The sequence below is a fragment of the Pelophylax lessonae genome (assembly GCF_965119305.1).
Source record: "Pelophylax lessonae genome assembly, chromosome: 2".
NCBI lineage: Eukaryota > Metazoa > Chordata > Amphibia > Anura > Ranidae > Pelophylax > Pelophylax lessonae.
The window spans coordinates 364142097-364169417 of record NC_138769.1 but is presented as its reverse complement, the minus strand read 5'-3'; the positions used below and the strand labels follow the sequence as shown (position 1 = coordinate 364169417).

Here is a 27321-nt window from a genome sequence, read left to right as displayed (position 1 = left end):
GAAGCTATTCCAATATGGTAAAATTTACAACCAAGCTTTCCAAACACGAGATTGATTACTGCCCTCATGCCAAAAATCACTCTTTCCCTTAACATTCCTTTTGTAGTGTCAACTATTCAGCCTTGCACTTCTTACCATCCAGTGGTGTCCAATGGAGGAAATCTATATACTGGTTTATAACCATTTAATACAAAGTTGGGAAAAAAAATGTCTTACCTGCTACATTTTATGAATTCCTGTGCCTGTCTGGCCACACGGTGCAGATGGAGGGATGGATGTTGCTATTGCACAACTAGAAACCCCCTCCCCCAAAAATGGTGACACGATATTACAGAGGCAAATATCAGAATTTCAGTGTATACTTTAACTTTGCACAATAACTTTCCTCTGGAATATTTGCACACTTGGTTTAGTATTGCAGATGCTTAGGTACAATTTGTGTAATATAAAAAAGGTCAAGCTTCTAGCTGGCTCCAGGTGTGACAATCTGGTCTACTGTTGAATTTACAGAATCCCCCTTGTAGAGTATAGTAGGGAATCTGTTCTCATGACGGCAAGTTTCTATAGCACCAACTAAGAGAAGATGTAACAGTCATGTTTAAGAGCCGGTTCACGCTGGGGCAACTTGTCAGGCGACCTGGTCGCCTGACAAGTCGCCTGCCATAGATTAGCACAGGACCCGTTCTAATAGGAGCGACACAAGTCGCTCCGACTTAGAAAAAGGGTCCTGTACTACTTTGGGGCGACCTGGAGCGACCTGCATTGACTTCAATGATATGAAGTCCGAGCATGTCTCTCCGAGGTCGCGGTGCGCGCTGTGCACCGTGACTTCACAGGTCGCCCCGGCAAGTCGGGTCGCCTGTATGTGAACCGGCTCTTAGGCAGCTAAAAATTTAATTCATAATTAGTCTGTGCTGTTTGGTGTGCCCTTTAGAGATACACTCACTTTACAAGCTTACAGTGGAAACTTAAGTCCAGATAGATAACTTCAGGCTGGTCCATTCTGCAGGTATAGCTATGTAAAACATTAAAAATAAGTGCCTAAAAAAAAAACCCAGTAATACACCATCTCACCCTGCTCTGCACATGCTCAGATGCTATCCATTTTTAGGCAATGCTGAATTTGTAGAGGCCCGACCTGCTGACAGCCTTAAAGCAGAATTAAACCCTCCTAACCTTTACAGCCAAGAAAGCTGCTTATGTTTCATCTGCAACTGCCATAGTGCTGCACATGTGATCATTTATGACACCAGCCATTTGATGGTTTGACAGTTTGGTTGAGGATACCAGTTAGCAATCCCAGCATTCCAGGAACATAACGGTTATTTGAAACCATTAAATCGATGGGCTTAGTTCCTCATTTTGATTTACTGCTGTCCAGGGGCTCTGGACTTAAGCAAAATGGCAACCTCCAGCAAGAAGATCAGGAGAAATGTTGGAGGCAATTTAGAGCACACACTAATTTTGGTAGCATCATTATTATTATGGAATGTATCGTCCTTGCTAAACGTCATTTTTTATCAAGTGGTTATTGGTAAAGTTACGCTTTAAACCTGCTGTCTACTCTTTGTTCTACTAATACAGGAAAAAGACTGGGCTTTACTGCATCTCTCAAAAAACTGACAAAAAAAGTCTAATGATCTCTACAAGGAATCTTCCTGCAGGCCTAATCACATTCTCTGCTTTACAGATCACTAGAGGGGGCATTTACATATCTCTACAACAAAACAAATTTGAAAATGGAACAAAGAAAAAAAAAAACCACACACACACACCACTTTCTAGTGTGACAATGTAAAACGTGAATTAATGCTACTTAAGTATGTGTCTGTGCACACGTGTAGTATGGCACTGTAAACCATATATTTTCTACTTACCACTGTAAGGTTGCGAATATCTTCCATCACTCTTGGCCAAAATGACTGCAAGCTTTGCTGTGCATCAGAGTTCCCTGCACCAAACCCCCCATCTGTAGACATGTTCAGACCTGAGAAAAAGAAAATGGATCAAAAATCAAAGATTTTAAAAAAACATACAACTATGTACTAAACTTGCAAAAAGGTGCAGAATATCCACTGAGATTGCCTGGTGTTAACCAATATTAACTAAATGGCCTGCACTACGCAGTTCTGCAGCCTCATGCTTATCTGCAATGCACTATAGAAAACCGAACAAAGGATTAATTGAGAGAGGGGCTCTCTGTGCATGAGAGAGAGAAATGAAGCACAAGGATCTAAACTGAACATGTGCACTATAAGAACTCATTTACAGAAAGTTAAATGACAGGGCAATGTGACAAGGCCATGTATGTCCCCATTTAAAAGGCAAAACACAAGAAAGAATTCTATGAGAAACTCTACATTGCTGCAGATGTTGAAAGACAGTGCTAAATAACTTAACTGTTATAAGTAAAACAAATAAATAACATTTGTATATAAAGTATTTGTTACCTGAAAGTGTTACTACAATAGATCCAATTAAAAGCAAAGCCATGTAGCAGACTTGCATGTTGAGTGATTAAAAAGGATTGATTTAAAAAAATTAAAAAAACACAACAAACATGTCATACTTCTTTGCAGAGTAGATCTGCATCTCCTCTTCTGGGGCCCTTACCAGCACTCCTGGCAACTACGATTCAGCGAGAACCCACAGAGAAAGCTGCTTTCTATGGTGGCACTTGTACAGGCTTGCTCCCGAACTGCACCTTCCTATGTCTACTAACAGACTAAATAGCTTAGCCCTGCCCCACATTACAAAATTTGATTGCCTGCAGCAGGAGCCAATGGCTCCTATTGCTATCAATCTACCCTGTGAGGAGGGAGAGAGCCACAGAATGCATTATAAGGTAACTACTTTCATGGGGGGAAAAAAATAGCAAATAAAAACATACCATATACAATTGCAATTCCTTTTCAATCTCCAGTTCTGAAATTTCCTGAAAAATTACAAAATGGCCTACCTGGAGGTGTTCTGTACACAGAAGTCTGGACTCTTCCAGTGTCCAGATCCCCTAAGCAGAATATTTGCCGAGGACGCCTCTCCCACCGGACAGGCTGGCATTCATGGTGACCACTGTCCAACGCAAGGGAAGGAAGGATTTGCCCAAGAATGAAGCCACCATATCAGAGATTCTTTCGTTCCCCGGCTTAGGCGGGTCAGATTGTCAGGAGACTGCGGATTCTTGTCCCATGTAAACATCCCTTGTGACAGTAAAAGGCAGAGACAGGTACTCTTTATGGAGGGATCTGGGGATCTTAAAGAACCCAGACCCCTCCACTGCACTTAAAAGAAATAGAAAATGCCAAAATCTGCATTTTTGAATACCGACAGTTCTTTATAAAAAAAATCAGCCGAATAGGGTGGGACAAGAGACCCAGGCATAGCGGTGGAGGGGGTGGGGGGGGGGGTGGGTGACGTCCGCTTGCTGGGATAATGGTTGAGAGGCTGCTGAGCCAGCATTGGTTGGTATCTCCATAGAGCTGACCGGTGTTCTAAAATTTTGTCGGACCCGTGAAAATTCCGGACCTCGTCACTTCCGGTGACGCCAAGTCATAACCCAGCTGGTGCGAGCCCCGGACATGCGCACAAGACAGTTTTCAAGGTCCGATGAAATTCTGAGACTTAGCCAACAGCTGACTCAGAGGAGGGGCTGAGGACGCACACACCACCACGGGAAAATTTTACAACACGTTGCAGAGCTGACTTAGAGGAGGCGGGAAGGAAGTGTATATATGTATATGTATATATATATATATATATATGTGTGGAGATGTAGAGCCGACTTACAGGGGGCGGGATGGAGGTGCGTAATGAATGCACTAAAAGAGGCTCCTATGTATGCTAAATAATAATAAAAAATTAAGCGGCTACTTCTGTTCTGAAGGAGCCGCTTTTAGTGCATTCATTACGCACCTCAGTACCACCCCCTGTCACACACACACACACTTCCTTCCCGCCTCCTCTAAGTCAGCTCTGCAACGTGTTGTAAAATTTTCCTTTAGAATTTCATCGGACCTTGAAAACTGTCTTGTGCGCATGCGCACCGGGGCTCGCACCAGCTGGGTTATGACGTAGCGTCCCTGGAAGTGACGAGGTCCGGAATTTTCACGGGTCCGACAAAATTTTAGAACACCAGCTCTAAAAAAAAAAAATGGTACAGGCATCACCCCGGTACAACCACTTCTTTAAGCCAACGTACAGGTACGTCGGTTTGTGGGTAGTGGTTACTGTATGTAAAAGGTATAATATATTTTATATATACACATACACTAGAGCTGCATGATTAATCGTAACAGAATCGAGATCGCGATTCACTCCCCCTGACGATCTTAAAGAGGAAGTAAACCCTCCTCAGGAAGTTGTACCTATAGGTAAGCCTATGTTAAGGCTTACCTATAGGTACTGTAAATATCTCCTAAACATGTACCATTTAGGAGATATTTACATTTGATGCAGCCAGTGACGTCACTGGCGCATGCGCTCTGAAGGAACGGCAGATCGTGCCGTTCCTTCAGAGCCCTGTGCCGTGACCGTCAGCTCCCACGCGCGGGCGTGACGTCACCGCGGCTCCGGCCAATCAGATGCCGCGATCCCGGAAGACGGGCGACTGTACATGTCGCCCGTCATAGAGGTAAGAGAGCGGCGCGGCGAGGGCTCGTTCTAAGGTATTTGATAATGAGCTAGTATGCGATGCATACTAGCTCATTATGTCTTTATCTTTCAGGATGTAAAGAAAAGAAAAAAAAAAATTATCGGTTTACAACCTCTTTAACATGACACTTGCTCGATTCTTTACATAGCTGAGGGAGCAGCTGTCAAAAAAAAAAAAAAAAAAGAGCCTCCCGCAAAAGCCTATCAGCATTAGTCTCCCACTGAACTGTAAACACAAATGATTACATTGTATCTTTTCTTTCCCTCTGCCGGAGGAAGGAAGTTTAACCTCTTAGGTCCGGTTCACACTTATGCGATGCGGGAAGGCTGCGAATACGCAGCCTGTTCCCGCATCGCACACGCACCCTCGGCAGTTCACACTGCCATATGCGATACGCTGGGGGTGTCAATGTAATCTTAACGACACCCCCAGTTTGATTGCATATCGCAGTGCGATCTTGCAGTTCGCACAGGATCGGATCGCACAAGTGTGAACCGCTGTGCGATCTGATCCTGATGCAGCTGCCAAAAAGGGTCCCTGTGCGTGTTTGCTGCGGGTGCGGTGCGAATTTAGCCATACAAAGTGTATGGCTAAACTCGCACCGCACAGCCGATCGCATGTAATGAAGGAGCAGTGCGCTCCAACATTACATGCGAACCCCACACTCGCATTAGTGTGAACCGGGGCTTAAAGACTAAACCTTTTTTCTACACTTGTTGCTTGCAAGTTAAATCAGTTTATTTTTCCTAGAAAAGTAGTTAGAACCCCCAAACATTTATATTTTTCTTTTTTTAGCAGAGACCCTGCAGAATAAAATGGGGATTGTTGCAAATTTTTATGTCACACTGTATTTGCGCAACAGTCTTTCAAACGGAATTAATACACTTTAATGAATAAAAAAAAAAAAAAAAAAAAAAAAAACAAAACCGTAAAGTTATCCCAATTTTTTTTATAATGTAAAAGATGTTACACAGAGAATCGTGATCTTTATTCCAAGCAAAAAAATCGTGATTCTCATTTTGGCCAGAATCGTGCAGCTCTAACACACATCGAAAAGTTACAAAATTTAAGCTTTAAAGGAAAATTAAATAAAAGTAATTAGGGTACAGGACTCTGGAGGGCAAGAAACTGGAATGGGCAGGAACACACACATAAAATTGACTCGCAGTGACACAGCAATGTTCAGCAGCATAGATAACACCTCACCAACATTACACATTCCCTCCTGAAGCACAGCGACAGTCTCTCCGCCAGGTGGTCCCTTCAGTTCAAAAAGCACTGATGCTCCCGGCTTGCTTTATTCCTGGCCTTTCCGCTTGGCTCCCTCGCACCATGACATCACACACAACGTTCAGGCACCACCTAGGCCACAGATCCACTCGCACCGGCGCTGCCTGAACACTATTAGCAGGCACTTTGTCTCAGCTGGCTCCGGACCAGAACTGCACATATGCAGTTCCAAGTCGAGCACCACAGCCATATTTTTTTACTGGCAACCTTTTCCTGTCACTGGAATTTACTGGCAGGAGAAAAGTGCCCATTCTTTACTGGCTGCCAGTAAGAATACTGTTTGTTGGCAACACACACACACACTGCCCTCAGAATAAGGGTGATAACCTATGAAATATATTGTAGCCTTAAATCAGACAGTTTTAGCACATTAGTCCTTCATAGATAACAGATCATAAGAATTGCTTCATATAGCAGAGGACACAAGATAAAAACTGGCCTTTATTTTACCACTGCAGATAGAATGAATCCAGGGGACAAGTGAAATGTAGTTGTTTTTTTCATTCAAATACCTTTTATAAACTTGCTCATACTAACTGAATAATTCTCCTTGCTAGTACAGTGTACACCACACTGTTTTGTTTCTGACCAGTGGAAGCTGTGATTGAGTCACTGTTGTTCAGGGATCTGATATACTTCTTGCAGTTTTACAACTGCAGAATCCAAAACTCGCAGCATGGAGCCAAATTTAGCCGCATGCTCTATGATTCATAGCAGCAAGTACACTTGGCATATGTCAGAAGCTGTTTAAAGGTTTTGTTAATACTTGAAAGAGAACACACATGATATTTTTAGACTCTGACCACTTTTTTGTGGCTACAAATAAAACAGGATGGTGGAAGGTGTTTAGTGCCTCCAAGCTGTTAAACTCAATCTAGGAATCACTGTAGTTAGTGATTTTATGAACATATTTTATGATAGCAAAAGTGGAGGTGCGAACAAAAAATGTAGCTGACTATTTATAAACAGACACTTCGCTGCCCAGGGATCCAGCGCTGTATACTCACAGTGGTTGGCCTCCGTCCCCAGGGCCAGCATCTTAACTGTGGGCAGCTGGCTGTGACTCCCTTGCAGCTTTAGGCTTGGTTTCCACTGCTGCGGCTACAGAGTCGCGCTACTTCTAGCGCGACTCTGTAGTGTTCACTTGTTCGCGGCTTTCAGTGAGACTTGTCCCTCATTATAGAAGGAAGTCGCACTGAAGTCGGCCCAAAAGTAGTGCACAAACTACTTTTCAAGTCGCCGCAACTCAAGTCGCGGCAGTGAGAACGGGCAAAATAGAAATGAATGACTTTTGACTTGCTGTGCGACTTGACATGTATCATGTTCACGCACATATGTGAACCGGCACTAACAGTTGGCTGCTCCCTGCGCATTTATGAGCTATGCTTTATGAATGGTTCCGCAGCGTTCTGGGACCTGTGATGTGGAGGGGGTGAGAAATTTTGTTTGGATCACCTAGGAATTTTTTCCGAGGGGGGGTACCTAGTTTTGACAGGAACCCACCAAATTTTAACAAAATGAAATAAAGGAGGAGGGGGGGGGGGTGAAGAGTAGAGCCTCTCCTTTTCCTTCTGTGTTCAGTTTCACTTTAGCTTTAGGGAGCACACAGGGGCCCAGAGACAGCAGAACACAAGGGAACTGGATAGGAGGAGTGGCGGAGGCAGCGAGTTTGGAGTGAAGGAACTTGACTGGTCTGCAGAGTCTTGACCTCAACCTGATAGAACACCTTTGGGATGAATTCGAGCGGAGACTGCGAGCCAGGCCTTCTCGTCCACATCAGTACCTGACCTCACAAACGCGCTTCTGGAAGAATGGTCAGACATACTCCTAAACCCTGACGAGTTGAAGCTTTTATAGCTGCAAAGGATGGGCCAGCACAATACCTAACAAGACTGGAATGCCATTAAAGTTCATGTGCTTGTAAAGGTGTCCCAATACTTTTGGAAATAGTGTTTATTTTCCCAGGGGAAAAAATGTGCATTGTTTTTTTTTTCCTGCAGGAGCCTGGAACGCATTGCACCATTGATCAGGGGTGCAATTGTCCAGCTTCTGCAGAAATACCCTGCAGCTTTTTGCCCCTAGCATCGTAAGGGCTTACTGTTGAAAGCGACAGGGCTTGTGAATGAATTACAAAAGCGTTCCATCAGCACCCTCACAGTTCATTTAGAACTACAAGCCGTCAGCTGTGGTGGCTGACTGCAGTTGTAATTCATTCATCCACAGGAAACTGAATAAACAGTTCTGTGGGCAAAGCCCTGCACAGCTGTGCAGTTTTAAATTGGGACAGTGGATGCAGGACGATCGCCCGTGCACTGTCACACCAAGGGGGGATGGGCGGGAGTGAGGGGGAATTGGCAGCAGGAGATAGAACAGGTTACATGTTCAACCCCAAATATGGATGTAACATGTTCCAAAAGGTGAATGTAGCCTTTGAAGCAGGCAGTGGAGGCAGCAATTCAAACACTTCCTCACTACCTGTAAACGGTGCTCTGAAAAGCAATCCAAACCGATTGCTCTTTAGAGATCAAAGCCCGTATGGCCTTTTATGGAATAAAAGGTTTCAAGTTGCCACAGTTACCATTATGTTTTCTACCAAATAGCTTAAACCTTTTTTTCTGAAAAAGATAGATATGGCTCTCGGATATAATGTGCCCCCCTTGAAGATTTTTTTTTCCCCAATCAGATTCTTGCAGTAGTTGAGTTGTGATGCTCTACCACCACACCTTCACCCTTTTCTCTTCCCCTATAGGAAAGGAGAGAGCAGTGAGAGAATGCTCAGACACTCAGCGGGGGCTTCCATTCATCTCCAAGAGGTTATCCTAACATTAAGTAAATTACATAAAAACTGGTAAACGCTTAGAATTAGAGCCTGCACAGTTACAATTTTTGGAATAAAAGTCAGAGGCTCACATAAGCATAGTTGTGATGGGTTTACCCTAAAACTATGCTTATTTTAGATAGGCACTTAAATCTAAATGACTTTATCTAAGGAAATTAACTTCTGGTGATACTGATGCGCAATTCAAGAGCAGATTACTGTGAAGATTAAGCCTAATCTTGTGGAAATTGGTAGTGAAAAGTGCTACCAAAGTGGTCACTGTCAGCTTGTCTACTTAACAGACAAGTTTAGTCACATACCACATCTGTCAGTGACTATGGTCCTCATAAGACTAAAATTTGCCGCCTGTTCTGAAAGGTAAAGAGTCCAAAAATAAACATTTTATATTGCAGCTTACCAATTCCTTTTTTCAGGCAAGGAACATTTTAAGAGTACAGAAAATACCGGTTGATCTTGTGAGATATGCAGTGTTCTTGTCACCTTATTTGCGGTGAACTGAAATCACAATATTTTCTTATTTCCAAGCCATCTTGTGAAAACTACAGATCCCCCAATGCAAGAGTGAGGAAGAGGTTCAGGAGAGTAGCCTAGATCACTGTGAGCGGTCTCTATCCAATGAGGAGCTGCTGTTCTCATGCACATCGCTGGATCGAGATTGGGCTCATGGTAAGTATTGGGGGGGGGGAAGTTGCATAGAGAAGTTTTTTTTTTTTAAACAAAAAAATCAAGTCGAAATGGCAGATGTTTAACCACCACTGCAAGTTACATGCCAATTTTAGTCTAGGGTGAGCCACATGCTTGTTTAGTCTCGGTACACAAATACTTGGCCTTACTCCAGTATGCCCTCCATCCATGCGACCATTCCCACAAAGCCTTCTCTCAAAAGGTATTTTGGGCTACAGCCGCATGCTCGCCCAACAACCTAAAATGCAAGGTGGTTAGCCCTGCACTGCATGCGACTATGTTGAGACACTGCCTTCAGTGTGCAATTTGGGTCATTCTATTGTAGGACTCACAACCTGGCAACTATGACAAAACTTTTTAAAACTGGGCAGCATGTTTTGCTCCAGTAATCTTTGATAGTGTTTAGATTTTATTTCACACTGCACAGATTCACAGCACCCCATGCAAGAGGCAGCAAAGCAGCCCCAAACATAACTAAGCCTCCTCCATTGTATCACAGTAGCTTTGTAGGTCTCCTCTTTGAAAACCTTCATTTTGTCTGAACTTGTATAACGCTGATGTGATTTGCCAAAAAGCCCCGGTTTGATCTGATCTGTCCAACGGGCATTATTCCTGAAGCACTGTTTGCTTGTCAATAGATATTTTAGCTAATTCTAATTTGGCTTTATTGTTTAATTCTTTTAACAGTCCTCCTGGGTCTTTTTCCACTGAGCCAACTGTTGCTCAAAAAGCAACAGATGGCGCATCAGACACGGATGTACCTTGACCTTGGAGTTCAAATTAGATCTCTGGAAGTTTTCCTTGGCAGGTTTTCTACCATTAGCACTATCCTTCTGTTCAATATGGGGTCAATTTTCCTCTTGTGGCTACATCCATGGAGATTGGACAATACTACTATGGGCTTTAAACTTTCTAATATTTGCAACTCTAGTCACATCATGGCCTTTACCTTTGCCATGCTGCACAAATGTCGTTTTACCAGCGAGTACAAGTACCGATACTTTTAGTCAAATGCTCGCCGATTCAGAGTACCGATACCTTTGCAGTGTGATTTGAGCCTATACAAAATGAATGGACTCAAATCGCACTGCAAAAAATCGTATGCAATTTGAACAGGAATGTGGTGTGATTCCTTTCCAAATCGCATTCAGTTTCCAGCACCACTCCTGTGTGAACCAAAGCTGAAATCACTATGACAAGCCTGGGTTCACACAGGAGGGGTGGGGGGAACCGTATGCGATTTGGACAGGAAATATTCATTTTGTATGGGCACAAATCACACCGCAAAAGGTATCGGAGTATTCATGCAAATACTTGGTATTAGCACAGAAACCCTAATGCTAGTCTATAATTTTCGTTATGATCTCCTTGGACATCACTCTTATTTGCCTTCTGTGGTTCGTGTTCAGTTCATTACACAAAATGATAGCAAACAGCGTGACTATTTTTCTTCATTTAAAGCTTAACTCTAGGAATTCAGACAGGCCCCATCTAAAATGTGCTGGATTACTATGGGTTAAGTCCAACGGGGTGCATGTCACTTTGTGGACTTCTTTTAATTTACAATTTTACTGTGCGCAGGGTGTACAGCTATTGTTATACTTCCAGCACTCCGATGCAGGACCTTTGATTCTCTTTTTGTTTTTTAACACACTATCCAAAACAAAGTAAGTTTTATCCTAGGATCTAATTAAAGAGGAAGTAAACTTCTATCTTTAAGTTTTACCTATAGGTAAGCCTATATTAAGGCTTACCTATAGTGTAAATATCTTCTAAACATGCAGTCTGGGGCGTGGCTGGCATGTAAAACGTAGCAGACGTGCATCGCTGGAGCTCCAATCCTGACACTATTTTTCAGCTCTTTTCAGCCTTTGTTTTTCACCCTGGTGACCACCACCCGCTTCTCCGACTCCCTGGGGACCTCGCCCACTGTTCACCTTCGTTCGGATGGGTCCGCTGAAGACCCGGTCTACACAGCCGGAACCTAGTGCTCTCTGCCCTTCTCCCTCAGCAGCCATCTTAGGCACGAGGCCCCAGCCGGTTTCCTTTTCATGGTGAGGATACCACTGACTATGTGCTCAACAGAAGATGTTTTTTTTTTTTGGACATAGTATTGTACTATTGCCTGTTGCTAATTTAGTTACTGGCTATATGCTCTGTCTGCGCCCTCCTGAGTTCTGGTGGTCGGTGTCCGACAAGGGCAGGGAAGGTACCTCGATGCCTATTGGGATGATTTTTTTGATGCACGTTTTAGTTGTTAGAATTTTCATATTTTTCATTTTGCCTATGACTTATTCTGGTACTGGCTCCGTGGGTCTTTGCTGCTTTGGAGATTTTTTAGGGCCCTTCTATCCCATCCATGCATACACAATGCCATACCAATGTAATGGCAACATGCGATACCAACCCGTTCAACATTCTGTCTTGGAATGTTTGTGGGTTAAACTCCAAATTTAAACGAGCGGTGTTATTTTGCTACCTTAAATCCTAATCTCCTCATATAATACTTCAGAAGACATCTCACAGGCAGCACATTATCGGCACTTAGGAAGCCATGGATCCAGAAAGCCTTTCATGCCTCCTACTCCACCTTCGCCCGGGGGGTGTCCGTGTTGATCAAGTCCTTTCCTTGTGTGGTTGAACATGTTCACACAGGCCCCCAGGGCAAATAGGTTGTTGTAGTGTTTACTTTATGAAGCCAACGTCCTATTATGCCCAGTATGTATATGCCTCCTCCATTTTTCCCCCCAGAGTTACTGTATGCCATTCTGGAGAGGATCCCCCTGTATTGTCCTGCTAAATTGATGCTCATGGGGGATTTTAATGCCATATTGGCTCCTGACCTTGACAGGCCCAAACCCCCCCAAACATTTTTTCACCAATTTGGTTACTTAGGTTAAGGCGACGGGAGTTTAAGCACCCCACCACGAGATCATACTCTTGTTTCTGCGTGTTTGGCTGGAGGAGAGGGTGGCACTGTATGCGTATGACCTGTTGCTATTTCTAAATGATGCTGGTCTGTCCCTACAGGGGGCCCCAAGTCCTGGATTCCTTCTCCACGGTCATGGGCCTTAGTTAACTGGGTCAAATCTATATTAATTCACAGACCCCGCAGCTTGATCTGAGGCCCCTCCTGACCTTTCCCTACAGTTGGTTGAAAACTCTAGATATCTAGGGGATGAAATATCCAGACATGCAGGTCCAAATGGCTAGCTGAGCCCTCTAGGGCTGCTGAATTACATTGTCTCACACTTACTCCACGCAGACTTACAATGATTTATATGTAGAAGTGGTTGCCAAAGTCCCCATTTGGCCTATGGGAGCTAGACCTTCTCCAGTGATGTGACCTTTCTACGGTCTTGCTGTAAAATAATTTGCTCTTGCACTGTATAATGCACTCCTCTGCGAGGGTCATTTCAATGTCCATGTTTATTTGTGTGTATTTGTTTTATGATGGTGACATTTAAAAACAGATGTTTATTGTCCTAGCAGCCAGTTATGCCAGTGGCACATGCAAGTGGTTTCTTCAGGGCAGTGTACTGTGACTGACGGCTCCCACTCGCATGCGGGGGAGTGACGTCATCGTGGCTCCGGCCAGTCAGAGCCGGAGCAGCGAACCCAGAAAGGAAGACCGGGTATATATGTATGCCATCTCCAGCTGGAACATAATGGGCTAGTATGCGATGCATGCTATCATATTTTGCCTTTGCCTTGCAGGTAAAGAAAAAAAAATAAAGGTGCAGCGTTTAACAACCGCTTTAAATGTGCCCATAGACATTGGATGAGTATCGGTATTTTTTTCTTTTTGTTTAGGTCTACAAGGTGGTGGTAGCATTTGGGGAACTGCTGGGCATGTTAAACTTTGCCAAATTGCTAATGCTCCCTGCTGAGTTGAGAGCTCTAGCTCTGACTTCGTAGGAGGTATGTTGGACTTCCACAGAGAGACCACTGTTTCCCTACAGAAAGCAAGGCTTCTTCTCTGCAGCATTTTGACAGAGAACAGGACTTTTATATTCCAGATTACAAAATTAGGCAAGTCTGAAGTGTAGCGCTCTAGTTTTATGACCAACTAGCGCAGTAATCTCATACATCCCAGTTCCTGTGCTGCACTTTCCCAGAATGCCTAGGCCCTGTCACTGAAACTCCAGAACAGCTTTAATTGAGACAAAGAAAAACTGCAGTTTCTTTAGGAAGGTTTAAGTATGCGTGTATAAATAAAAGGTAAAGGAAAAAAAAAAAAATGGGATATAAAAAAGTATATCCACTACCTGCACAACTTAAACACGTGCCAGAAAACAAATTGTAGTTGCTGGACGTGAGACCAAAAGGTCTAGATGAATGTAAATGTCAAAAAAATGGTCAGCACCTGGTATGAACGATCTTTTGACAAACCACGCTATTTTGAACTAAAGTGATAAGTGCCACTAAATATACAAAAATTCATATAAATTACAATAATTGCATGACAACCTAGATGCATATAGTGACAAAGTGTTATGGACTTTACAATTTTTGGTTTATAAGTGCTAAAATTAGCATAGGGTATTATTGCATAATGTCCATACACACTAGTGTAAATCACATGTGCAATAACTTGTGGCACGCTCTTCAAAGTTCTCCACGGGATGTGTTACGGTATTGTGCCTAAATCCACCACCGAAAAAAAAGGTCTACTTACCAAAAGGTAAGTATAAATCTGACGTATCAGGATAAGGGGACCCTCAAACTGGGCACATTCTCCACCGGGATCACGGCGATTAGCAACATCAGAGGTAATTAAGTATCTCACATAAAGGGGGAACCTTTAATTTGGGCACATATGTTTCCACGCTGATCGCCACAATGACTCACATCAAAAGGGACAAGAGAAAGAAGGCTTCCATAGTGTGATAAACTTTATTTAAAAAGTAAATGGTAAAAAAAAAAAAAAAAATAAATAAAAAAAAAAAAAAAAAAAGTACAATCTTGCGAATGAATGCAAACTCTAAGACAATCAGGGACCTTGATTCCACTCCACCTGCATTCCAGACGGTGGAAATAAAGTGTCCCGCTACCCCATAACTCTACACGTTTCGTCAGAGACATCTGATATTAGGAGACATGATGCGCAATCAGCATCCCTGCTTGTCTTGCAGAGTTTGCATTAATTTGCAAGATTGTGAGTTTATTTATTTACATTTTAAATAAACCATCTTTAGCACACAATGGAACCCTTCTTTCTCTTCTCCCCTTTGATGTGAGTCATCGTGGCGATCCGCGTGGAGACTTGTGTCCAAATTAAAGGTTCCCCCCTTATGTGAGATACTTAATTACCTCCGATGTGGCTAATCGCTGTGGTCCCGGTGGAGAATATGTGCCCAGTTTGAGGGTACCCTTATCCTGATACGTCAGATTTATACTTACCTTTGGCGAGCAGGCATTTTTTTCCAGTGGCGGATTTAGATACAATACCCTAACCCCTCCCGTGGAGAAGGTTGAAGAGTGATCCACAAGTTTTTGTACGTGTGATTTACACTGGTGTTTATGGACATTATGCAATAATACCCTATGCAATTTTTAGCACTTCTGCACTTTACACTTATTGGTTTATAACAATTTTTTGACACTTGTCACTGTATGCATCTAGGTTGTCATGTAATTATCATAATTTATAGGAACTTATCACTTTAATTCAAAATAGCACGGTTTGTCAAAAGATCGTTCAGACAAGGTGCTGACAGGTTTTTTTAAATTTACAAAGCATGTGTGCACTGTTACTTGTTACATACACACTAATATATATATATATTAATCACACACACACACTAGCAAGGTGTATCTAATAGTGTATTGGGTTGGACCCCGTTTTGCCTTCAGAACTGCCTTAATTCTTCATTGCATAGATTCAACAAGGTGTTGGAAACATTCATTTAGGGATATTGGTCCATATTGACACAATAGCATCATGCAGAATCTCCCATTCCACCACATGCCAAAGGTGCTCTATTGGATTGAGATCTGGTGACTGTGGAGGCCATTGGAGTACAACGATCTCCTTGTCATGTTCAGGAAACCAGTTTGAGGGGATTTGAACTTTGCGACATGGTGCATTGCCCTGCTGAAAGTAGCCATTAGAAGATGGGTACACTGTATTTATAAGGGGAGAGACATGGTCAGCAACAATACTCCGGTATGCTGCGGCTTTGAAACAGTGCTCAGTTGGTACTAAGGGGCCCAAAGTGTGCCAAGAATATCCCCCTCCCCCCCCCCCCCACATTATTACACCACCATCCTGGACCTTTGATACAAGGCAGGATGGAACCATGCTTTCATGTTGGCTACACTAAATTCTGACCCTACCAACTGAATGTCGCAGCTGAAAATAGAGACTCATTAGACCAGGCAACGTTTTCCCAATCTTCTACTGTTCACTTTTGGTGAGCCTGTGCAAATTGTAGCCTTAGTTTCCTGTTCTTAACAAACAGAAGTGGCACCCAGTGTTGTCTTCTGCTGCTGTAGTCCATTTGCTTCAAGGTTCAATGTGTTGTGTGCGTTCAGAGATGGAATTCTGTTGTAACGATTGCTTATTTGAATGACTGTTGACTTTCTATCATCCGAAAACTAGTCGGCTATTCTCTTCTGACATCAACAAGGGATTTTCATCCACACAACTGCCACGTACTGGATATTTTCTTTTTCGGACCATTCTCTGTAAACACTAGAGATGGCGCTGTGTGAAAATCCCAGTGGATCAGCAGTTTTTGAAATACTCAGACCAGCCTGTCTGGCACCAATAACCATGCCACATTCAAAGTCACCTAAATCCCTTTCCTATGCTCCGTTTAAACTTACGCAAGTCGTCTTCATCACGTTTAGATGTGTGTGTATATACACACATACATACATACATACATACATATATATATTTTACACACACATACATTCTATTTATTTCAGGTACTTGTATAGCCCCAAAATGAAGCAGTGTTTTACATACACAGTGTACATTTACAATAGTCCCTGCCCTCAAAGAGCTTAACCATGGGAGGTAGCTAGAGCACCCAGAGGATATATGGAGGACACAGAAATAAATAGCGCAGTCACATGGAGTGCGTTACTGAGGCGAATAGAAGATTCCATTCTGGAGTTGGACCCTAAAGGGCCTATTACACTACGGTTTTAAAATTGGGCACCTTTTACATGCATTTTTATACTTTGCCTTCCTGCACATTATAAGCACATTTGAACCACACGGAGGGTTAGAAAGCTTGTTAAAACTTACCTAAAAAGACAAGAAAATGTTACAGAACAGTGAAAATGGGAACTACTTCCTGGACCTTAGAGAGTTCTGGCTCCACTGGACTACACATTTTCCAGATCAAGGACTCAAAGTAATAAAATTAAGAAGCTCAATGCAACAGCCTGAAACTAGCATTTTCAGCAAGAGGACGCACACTGCAGGCTACCCATTTCATTCAGTGCAGGTTTACCTTAGCAATGTGAAATCAGTCAGTGAATCCAGGAAACGTTAACAAAAAAAAAAAAAATCCACTTTGTTACAAGCCTAATGCAGCAGCTGAGTACACAGTGCTTGGTGCACTGAAAGTCACACAGCTGCCGTCTTGTTCCCACTTTCATTTGCTTTATAAAAAAAAAAAAAAAAAAATGGAATTTGCCAGTAAGCTAAATAGATGTCTGCTGGAAGATGCTATTGTTTGATGTACAAGCTACATCACTGCCTAGGAAGAATGCAGATAGCAAGCCAGACTACGTCTGCAGTCATATGAAAGCTTAAGGACATTTCTTTAAAAGCGGTTGTAAACCCTTCCATATACCCAGTGAAGTGACTGGTTTTAGGTGATAAACAGATGTAAAAAATCATCCTGCATAAGTTGTACCTGTCTATCTGCTGTCTTCACTTTCTTGACATTCATTCAAAGTACAGGATTTATAAAGCTTGTCTGAGCCTTCATAAAGCAGAGGTCGGGGACCTGAAGTTACTCTGCAGAACTCAGTGCCAACTGGAATTAAGGTACACACTGCCCTGCACACAGGAACAGATCTGAGGTTGTCAAAGACTGTTAGAGCTGCCCTCCCAGTCCCCTTTTTTTTTTCTCTTGGTGGCAGAAGTGACTTGGGCAAACAGCAGAGAACAAGGCAGCAGACACTTCATCCTCTGCATTGAGACAAGCACACACTATAGAGGGATATGATTTGTTCATATTTCATGTCACTTTATGTTATTACTCAAGCCAAACTCCAGCAATAACTTTTTGTTTTTAACAGGAGTAGAAAAGGGTTAAAGCGACACTAAACTAATTTTGTACATCAATAAAAAATTTCAAGTAAACCATGGCTTTTTTTTCCCCTCGGTTTAAAAAGTCTATTACAGTTTTCAGGCTTTTTTGTCCTGTGAACACCCCTCCACTGATGCGCCTCATTGCTAATAGTGTAGAGCAAGCAGAGCTGTTATTTCTGGTCACATGATCCACTCTGGGTATACAATTTTCAGAGCCGAATTGATCTGCACAAAAAATGTGTAGTCTATCACAGGTACAAGCAGTTAAGTTTGACTAAGTTTAAATAGATAAAAGGGTGGGCATGGAGAACAAACTTAGTCATCCTAGAACCAAAGTCTAATGCCTCATACACACGCAACGATTATCGGCCGACCGATCGACTGACTTTTGTCCAGAATGGTGTTTTGTTGGTTGGAATGTGCCTAGACTGCACACGAATTTTCTCGGCCAACAAAATTCTACTTCAGAAGTGATGTCATGTGCTGGTTTACTTTCCGTGTGTTTTTTCTTCTCTGAGCATGCCCAGTCTTGCTCATCAGATTTTTGTCTGCCGAAATCTGTACTGACTGACGGAAAAAATCGGCCGTTGTGTCGACGGCCAACAAAAATTTTATAGCCTGCACACCAGATTTTTTTCGGCCGAAAAGTCGGAGTCGGTTGTTGGAAGCATCATACTAACAAGCTGAAAATCGGCCGATCGGACGTTGGCCGAAAATTCCTGGCCAATAATCGATGCGTGTGTATGAGGCATTAAAATAGAAGAAAAAGGCTTGCAAAATAAGAGATGAAACGGGAGATAAAAAAAAAAAAAAAAAGTACTAGTCTAGGTATCTTTAAAAACATTCCCTGGAACTGAAAGACTGGGGAAGGCAGATTTTGCAAAAAAGTGTCTCACATACAAGTGGTGAAGAATGCACCAAATTCATATACCTGTCTAGCGCTTGTAGTTGAATTTGGATAATGCTGGGCCACTTGCACGAGAGACACTTTTGTAAAACCAGTCTGAGACCATTTTTCCTCTTTGTATGCCAAGAAAGTTGGTCCTAAATAGCTCCACTCTTAAATTTGGCGCATTCAGAGCGAAACAATGTAGACATGTCCCATTTTGGAACTACCTGAATTTGGTGCATGAGTCGCTATCAAAAACATCACAAATGCTTTATGAATTTGGCGTAACACAACAAGAGCTTTGATTACAAAATTTCTCTAGACTTTGGGGAGATAGGTTAAAAAAAAAAAACACACTACTTACCTCTTTTCGGGTCCCCCGCCAGAGCTCTTGACTCCATTTGTCCAATGCCCACACCAGAAGCCACTGCCCAATGGGGGAACTCATGTGTGCTCGCTCCTGAGCTACAAGCTAAGTTTCGCAAGATGTCGAAATTTTATAAGACCATTTCCAAACAGATAAAGGTTTGATTATATAGGAACAAAGCAAAACATTTGTCCTGTAGCCCAGTTCAGTGCAGTTAGATTAGGCAAAGTCAGAAACCAGACCTCCCAGAAAATTATAGCTAGTGACCAACTTTTTTCTGTATGGTTGTCAAAAATCTTCAGAAGAGTTCTTAAGAGGTACTGTAGACACCATTTAGAATCTATAGTCACTATTCAGTCCAATAGGAGCTTTCGAATATGCCCACTGCTGTGCATTGTCAGTGGAAAGCTAAGTGGACCGGACAGGGAACTAGCCTATCAGATCCCACGCAGGCTCTATTCTAAAAAGGAGCCATTTCCTAAATATGGGTATTGCCATATTTGGGTAATGACATCCCATTTAGCCTTCAGTCAGAGAAAACTTCCCAGCAGAAGCAGGGCCCACTGAATATTGGCATAGTTCTGTACACTAGCTCATAGCTGGTGTTAATTACTGCCAATTTTCTAAAACTGGCATTAAGAATTTGTATTAGACATAGCGATAGATTCTTAAAGTGACAGTAGTAAGAACTACTTGAATCTCTTTCACAAGTCGATAATGTTACAGACTCTGGCGCAAATGCATGCATGAATTAGGTGAAGGTAGTGCTTAAAAAGTGCCGTTAGGGTCATTTTGAATTCTACCCATTACCTTCTTTAGGCCACCTGTTTTCTAAACCTGGGTCTCCAAACTTTGCCAATTTACTGTCCTTCAGACTTTTTTTTTGGGGGGGGGGGGGGGGGAAGAGCAGGGGACCGTGGCCAGTGGGGGGGGGGGGGGGAAATGTCCTGGGAGTCGATACCCCATCATTGGTGTCAGAGGGAGGAATAGTGCCCCATTGTTTGTGCCCGTGGGAGGAATAATGGCTCAAGGGGTGGATAAAAGCAAGCAAATGGCTGCATGTGGCCCCTAGGCCACAGCTTGGAGACCGCGTTTTTAAACTAAAAGCATTACATTTTCCCACTCCTGAATCAGAAAGAGCATTTGTTAATCAAAGTCAACTATTTCTACCAAAAAAGCATGCCAACCAATAAACATGAATTGTTTGGAATCAAAGCTTATAAGAAATCCACACAGTAGGGTTTTCTCATTTTCATCAGGAATTTCAAGATTCCCCCCTCTCCCCCCCACGTACGCCAACTAAAATGGAGTTCAACAAAATTTTTCTATAAGCAAACATGCGATATCAGAAAAGGTCTTCGCAACGAAAAATATGAACTGCCCAAATATTTTCTTTTCTTCTTCTTGCCATTTTGACATCAACCTTATGCAGTCACATAGTGCTTTACCTTTGAAAACTGTATTGTGATTGCTTAACAATCCTTGACAATTTAGGGGAGCCTTTACTATATAACCATTCTACATCATGCAGAGGTTACTATGTAGCAAGAGGAAAAAAAAAATGTGTTTAATATATATATATATACACACACATATACACACTGTATTTTCTGGCGTATAAGACTACTTTTGAACCTCAAAAAAAATCCCCCAAAAATGGGAGGTCGTCTTATACACCGAGTATAATATCTCCAAGGTAACCCAAGTATAAGTATTACCGGTAGATCATGTAATAGGGGGATCGTCTTATATGCCCAGTCGTCTTATACGCCGGAAAATATGGTATATATACACACATACACATACACACCAGCACCTTACTTTGAAAAGTGTACTGGTCCTTACTGATTACGCAGGAATAAAAAAAGTTGTATTAAAACTTGCATAACTTAAATTAAAAAAAAAAACAATTGATTCAAATAATTTTTTAGGTGTGCTTTCATCAAATTCATTCTTATTTTGACATTCGATAAGAAACAAAAAGGGAAAGATTACGTTTACCTGTTTTTTTACAATTATGCAAAATAACATTTTTTTAAGAGACTGCTAGAAAGAAAATCAATGTGCAATTCATTGACAGACACATTAAACAAGAAAGCCCATATGCAACTTTTTTAGTCTCTCCGTAAGGCCACACAAAGTTTGTCCTTCAATTTTCAAACTCCAAAGCAGCAGCTTTTCAAGGTCATGCAAACTGAAGGAGGCCTGTCTTCAATAACATGATGGTAAATAACAAAACTGCAGCAAGAAAAAAACAAAAAAAACCAACCACAAATCAGAAAGGCCATCAGTGAAGAAAACTTGCCATAGTGACTGGAATATTGTGCTCTTGCCTGCAGAGTTCCTTGTGTCTGTGTTGGAATGTGTTGCTGCACATCAAACATTCCAATGACCTTCAGGTCTTATTTAAAAATTCAACTAGCATCAAGTATTTAAAAAAAAGAAAAAAAGAAAGGACTCTAAAAACTAGAAAACATGCTAGTGCAGTTACAGGGTGACTATCGGAAGCAAAATTGTGCACCTTTGAAAGGACTTATTGAGCGCCTAGAAGAGACAGACAACGAGCTTACCTGCAAAGCGCAAGGGCAAGAAAAAAAAAATCCCTCACCAAATTAATCAGTAATGTCATGTTCCATTGACTTTATAGACCATTAACCTCTTCATTTATAAGCTATTTCCATAAAGAGTCTTTCACTGGAATTATGTGGCACTGACATTCTATGCTAAAGTAACAGCTGTTCTGTATATCAGGAATTACTTAAAGGCATGTTGTGTATGAAATTTCCTGGAAAGGGCACCCATGTCTTTAACATACGATTTCAAGTAAAAGACAATTTCGCAAAAGTAATTCTGGCCAATTAAATGGACGGTGCATACAGAATATTGAAACAAAAAAAAAAAAAAATCCCCAATACTACAGGATGCACCAATGTGTACTCAGATATTGTGCATGAACAAATACATATGTGAACACGCAAACATTCACTCACACTTGCATTTCACATGACCTTAAACAAATAAAATACAGAATAATATTAACACATTGCCTGCTCTTGCATTTTAAAGTGAACTTGTACAGGTTTCTTATCTCTGCATATCAACCTTAGTGTACAATGAAAAAAAAGAAAACCCACACTGTAATGTACAAGAGGTGCAGCAGAAGGTATGCCAGGAATGCAAGGGGCCATTTTCTTAGACAGTACAAACTTGGATTTCTCAGAGTAAAAGGGGGGAAAAAAAACAGCATGCAATATTTACTTTTACACAGAAAAATACAAAAAACGGAACTTACCAGTGCCACTGCAAAATATCAGGAAATTCTCATTTCACAAGACCACGGCACAGCTCAAACACTTCTATTTTCCCCTTCAGCTTCACTCTCACCAGCCCTCCCCCCTCTCGGGAAAGAGAAAAAAGGACAAAGGCATGAGGACATGCAAGGAAGATACTGTGCAATATCCTTTTTCTCAAACCCAACAGACAGAATCTGCTCTCCTTGCAAACTCCTCGCCATTTTTCTTTGTCTTTCAGCTGACCCCTGTCTATGTGAAAAACTCCCAAGTCTCCAATGAAAAAATCCTGCAGCCTCCTTCCACTTTAACAGTCAAAGGCATTCAATCTAGCTTGCTACATGACACCTACACCCGCCTTTCCTCGTGCCCTATTTGCTGCTGCTTGTTATTTGAGGACACTGCTCAGCTACCATTGGCAGATGAGATAATCAATCAGCACCACTGTAACACTTCCTGTTTAAAGTTACCTTGAGACAAACAGGGGTCAGACCAAGTGACTTTAAAAGAACGGAGTGCTTTCATCAAAATGTATTCACGGTTTGAGGCAGCAGAAAATCCATATAAATAATACGGCAGACTTCTAGCAATTTACAAGACCTTCCTTTTAAATCTTGTGCAAACCAATCAGTAAAAATCATTTAAAGTATCAGAAGATTATCTGTGAACAGTTTAAACATTTAACAAGTGTGTGTATATAAATATTTCACTACATTTGAAACAGCAGGGGACATTTTACAATACACTTATGCCAAAGAAAGGCACATAGGGCACACACTGGACACCGTATCCAAGCGTCCCCCCCCCCCAGCAGTGTATTCAGACACAAAGCTAATGGCATGTTTATACTACATTAAGAATTATGGCCAAATTGTCTGCACGAGTCAGCACATTTTTCAGCTGTATTTAGAAGTCTGTACATTTCTCATTTGCCCTGTGCTGATCACATGTACTCTCCCAAGAAGAAAAAGAAAAAAAAAACACCTCTAGCAATACACCCCAAAAAGAGCATGTGCAACCTGACTCCTAATGCTCTGTTCCATCAAGAGATGGAATGGAGTCAGTTGAAAAAGAGGAGGGTCAGAGAAGACGGGATCACACACCTTTCTAGAAAAATGCAGGGGATTAGCCCCTTATTTTCCAGTGCGAGCATAACAAGCATGCTTTACTGCATATACACACTGATTTTACTGTTGTGGGTTTAGTAACACTTTAACCCCCCCGTGACAGTGCCAGATGCCTGAGCAGCCAAGAGCAGGAAGGGAAGCGTGTTAGTCTCTGACATCCAGAAGCATTAAGCCTTTCTCTGCTCAATTAGCACTGCAGGCTATAGCCTGCAGCACTGATCTTTGTATTCTGACTGCAGGGATACAATAGTCAGAATAGTTCAAAACTGGGAGGATTCCACCATCTACACAGTGGGCGCTTTTTTTTTTGTTTTAAACTAAAACTAGAGAATGCAAAACCTAGTGCAACTCTGCATAGAAACCAATCAGCTTTCAGGTTTTATTGTCAAAGCTTAACAAGCTGAAACTAGAAGCTGACTGGCTACCATGCACAGCTGCACCAGATTCTGAGTGCACTAGCTTCAGTGAATCTCCCCCAATGTGTGGATGGGGGAACTGAGTCCCTTTCCTCATTCAACCTCCTGGGCTACCCTTAGACTTGGCATCCAATCTGAGTCATATAGAGGAGGGTGCATTAGGATCATATTTTAGGCACATTTCCTTCTATGGTTTTACAAACTACAGAGATTAGTGGTAAACAGGACTTCCTTGAAAGATAAGGCCCTTTACATACAAGACTCCGATTCTCACTGAGCAGGTGGGTGGCTGGTCCGTGTCCACTCACACAGAGCAGATACAATCAGCTCTCCTCGGATGGACAGTCAAATGTAAATGGAACACCTGTCGGCTTTGGGTGAGCCCGGTGGAACTGCTCCTGGATGTAATGGGCTGAGGAACAGGATGGCGAGGGGAGGGCTTTCTCTCCTGGGTTTTGATCTGGCTTGCTGACCTGTCGGCTTTTTGCTTCTCTGCCTTTTGGCTAAGATCAAGTGTAGTATCTGTTCTTATCAGTTGGTATGGGCCTTAGCTAGTACCAGTATGACCTAAACCCGGAGCGCTCTAAGTATTGAGGTATGGGGAGTAGGTCATCTGGGAAAGCATGTGGGGACCGCCGCCTTCTGATTCGAATGGGTTGAACTGTCCTAACCAGTTTGAAGGGAGCAGGAAAGCCGGTCTGGAGGGTGAGCCCGGTGGAACTGCTCCTGGATGTAATGGGCTGAGGAACAGGATGGCGAGGGGAGGGCTTTCTCTCCTGGGTTTTGATCTGGCTTGCTGACGGGCCTGTCCCCAGTGGTAGGTTAGCTCTCTCCAAGCTGTCCAGGTTCATATGTCTGCTGGTGGGGATAGGCTACACTCGGTCTGGCCGGGGGCTGAGATTGAAAAAAGCCCGTAGTGTAAGTGCCCCTGGGGTGGCAGCCCAGGGGTGCCTTAATTTCTCACTGGTGAGGGGCAGCTCGCTGTGAGTTTTTTCGGCACCTTGGTCACACCTGCCTCTTGGGACAGGCCTTTTGGCTTGCACCAGAGGAATTTTTTATTCCGGCTGGAAGGCCTGCCTTTGTTCTTCACATGGCACCAAAGCACTTTCCCCACTTCCCCTTCCCCCACTTCTTTGTTTGTTAGTCTCTTTTTCTTTGTGGTTTGTCACCTGCACTATCACCTTTGTTTTCCTTATTTGCACGACTTGGAGGGTGTGGGTCCTCGGGCCCAGCCTTGAGTCTTGGGAGGGGGTGGATATGGCCTTTTGGCTTAGTTCGCCCTCTCTCATGGGGTCTCCCTTCGGGGGAGCCCCACTTAGTACTTGGGGTGGGCTGTTTCGGCAGTCCCCCTGGAGAACGGGGTCAGTCTGGTTTCGGCCAGACAGACCATGAGTACCTTAAATCCCTGTCAGGAGTCTTGCGCCCCGGGGGATCGAGGTTCGGGTCATACCTCTTCGGAGGGAAGACCATTCGTTTTCGCACACCCTGTGCACTTTTTGTGTTCCTCACGTTTGTGTGTGCACTTTTTTATGCACCGGGTGGAGTCTTTTGAGTGTGTTTCACACGCTACGGGCTTTAAAAAAAAAAAAAAAAAACCTGTCGGCCTTTTGGCTAAGATCAAGTGTAGTATCTGTTCTTATCAGTTGGTATGGACCTTGATGGTTAGTATCAGCAGGGGCTGAAATTAACCGGGGTGCCCTGGGCGTAACTGGGGGACCTGGATGTAGGCACTGTCAGAGAAAGCCGGATCCGCTGCCTTCTGATTTGAATGGGTCCGCCCCTATCAGTTTGAAGGGAGCGAGAAAGCAGGCCTTGTCCACCGGTTAGTACTGCTCCTGGATGTAATTGGTGAGGAATGCGGATGGCGGTGGTAGGGCCTTTTCCTCCTGGGTGAATCAGGCTTACAAGGGGGGCCTTTTTTCCCCCAGTTGAAGGCAGGCTCTCCCCAAGCTGTCTACGTTCCAAACCTCCTGGTAGGAAAGGGGGGCTACACGGGGTCTGGCCGGGGGCTGAGACCGAAAAAGCCTGTGGTGTACGTGCCCCTGGGGTGGCAGCCCAGGGGTGCCTCAATTCTCACTGGTGAGGGGCAGCTCACCTGAGTTTTTGTGGCACCTTGGTCACTGCACCATCACACTTTTTCTGCACCTGCCTCTTGGGGCAGGCCTTTTGGCCAGCACCAGAGGAATTTTTTATTCCTGGCCAGGGGGCCTGTCAAGGTCTCGCACTTTGGCACTACCCAGCACTTCTCCACTTCCCCCACTCTGTTTTTCTTTGTCGTGTGTTCACGTTTGTCCCTTTTTTGGTTGTACTGTCACTTGCACGATTAGTACGGCGTAGGTCCTCGGGCCTGCCCTGAAAGTCTTGGGAGGGGGTGGATATGGCCATCTGGCTTAGTTTTCCCTCTCCCATGGGGTCTCCCTTCGGGGGAGCCCCACCAAGTACTTGGGGTGGGCTGTTTCGGCAGTCCCCCTGGAGAACGGGGTCTGCCTGGCTTCGGCTGGGCGGACCAAAGTGACTACCTCAGTCCCCGTCAGGAGCTTCGCGCCCCGGGGGATCAGGGTCAGGGCCCTTCCTCTTCGGAGGAGGGCTATGTGTACGCCTTGTGCACTTTTTGTGTGTCTCACGTTTTGCGTGTGTGCACTTTTTTATGCACCGGGTGTAAGTCTTTTGAGTGTGTTTCACACACACCACGGGCTAAAAAAAAAAAAAAAACCCTGTCCATTTATACCCGACTGCCATCGGATTCACCAGACAGAGGGGGGAAACAGATCTCCATCCGTCCGTTTTTTTTTTTTGGAGGACAGGATCAGATCGGATGTCAACGGATACATGTCCACTGACACCCGCCACTCTATAAAAAAGACTGGTGGGTTCAATCAGGTCTGCTGAAAAACTGACAGGTGGACCCGATAGGCCCCCTTCGCACAGGCGGACCAAAGTTTGAAACAAAATTTAGAAAATAGAGCAAGGATTAATGCCAAATAAGCCTCATAACTGTTAGGCCCATGCCCTCACTGACCTGCAATATTGAAGAGGGAATGGTCTATATCTGCCATGCAGGAGGTTTTTCCACCTTTATTAAAAGTGTTAGGAAAATCCTTTGTGGACAGACTTCTGCTAAGCAGCAGGGATCTGCCCATTTCACAGATCCCAGCTGATCAGCTTTTTCAGCCCACAAGAGCTTTTAAAGAAGCCTAAGAACTGTGACCTGCGCTGCTTTAGATGGAAGGACATAGGTTTAATCTAAGAAGCCCACTGATTTCAGGGAAGATTTTCTCATCCCCTAAACAGATCTGTGAGGGTCTAAAGACTGCAGGCAAAATTCAGTAGCCCAAAGAGTCCTAATTCTGAGGCCGGTTTCAGAACTTTATGATTTGCTGTAGTACGTTAACACACGCTAGGTAATACATTATTGTGCATTGCATTAAATACTTCAATACCGCACACTTACACCCAATTCCTGCCCAGGCAATTTTAAAGCGGAGTTCCG

At 43.3% G+C, this 27321-nt stretch overlaps 1 protein-coding gene across 2 annotated transcripts in view; it reads right to left on the bottom strand.

The window, feature by feature from the left end:
* NFYC (nuclear transcription factor Y subunit gamma) overlaps positions 1–27321 on the bottom strand; it is a 94639-nt gene that overhangs the window by 36785 nt on the left and 30533 nt on the right. Inside the window, exons 1-2 of one of the 2 annotated variants that reach the window (XM_082247595.1) lie at positions 22291–22592; positions 1878–1987 (exon numbers count right to left, since the gene is read on the bottom strand). In XM_082247595.1, the coding sequence (XP_082103721.1) occupies positions 1878–1979 (102 nt within the window). In that variant the 5' untranslated portion in view covers positions 1980–1987; positions 22291–22592. Of the gene's footprint in view, positions 1–1877; positions 1988–22290; positions 22593–27321 lie in introns of those variants that run through there. The other variant, XM_082247594.1, reaches the window with a different exon arrangement.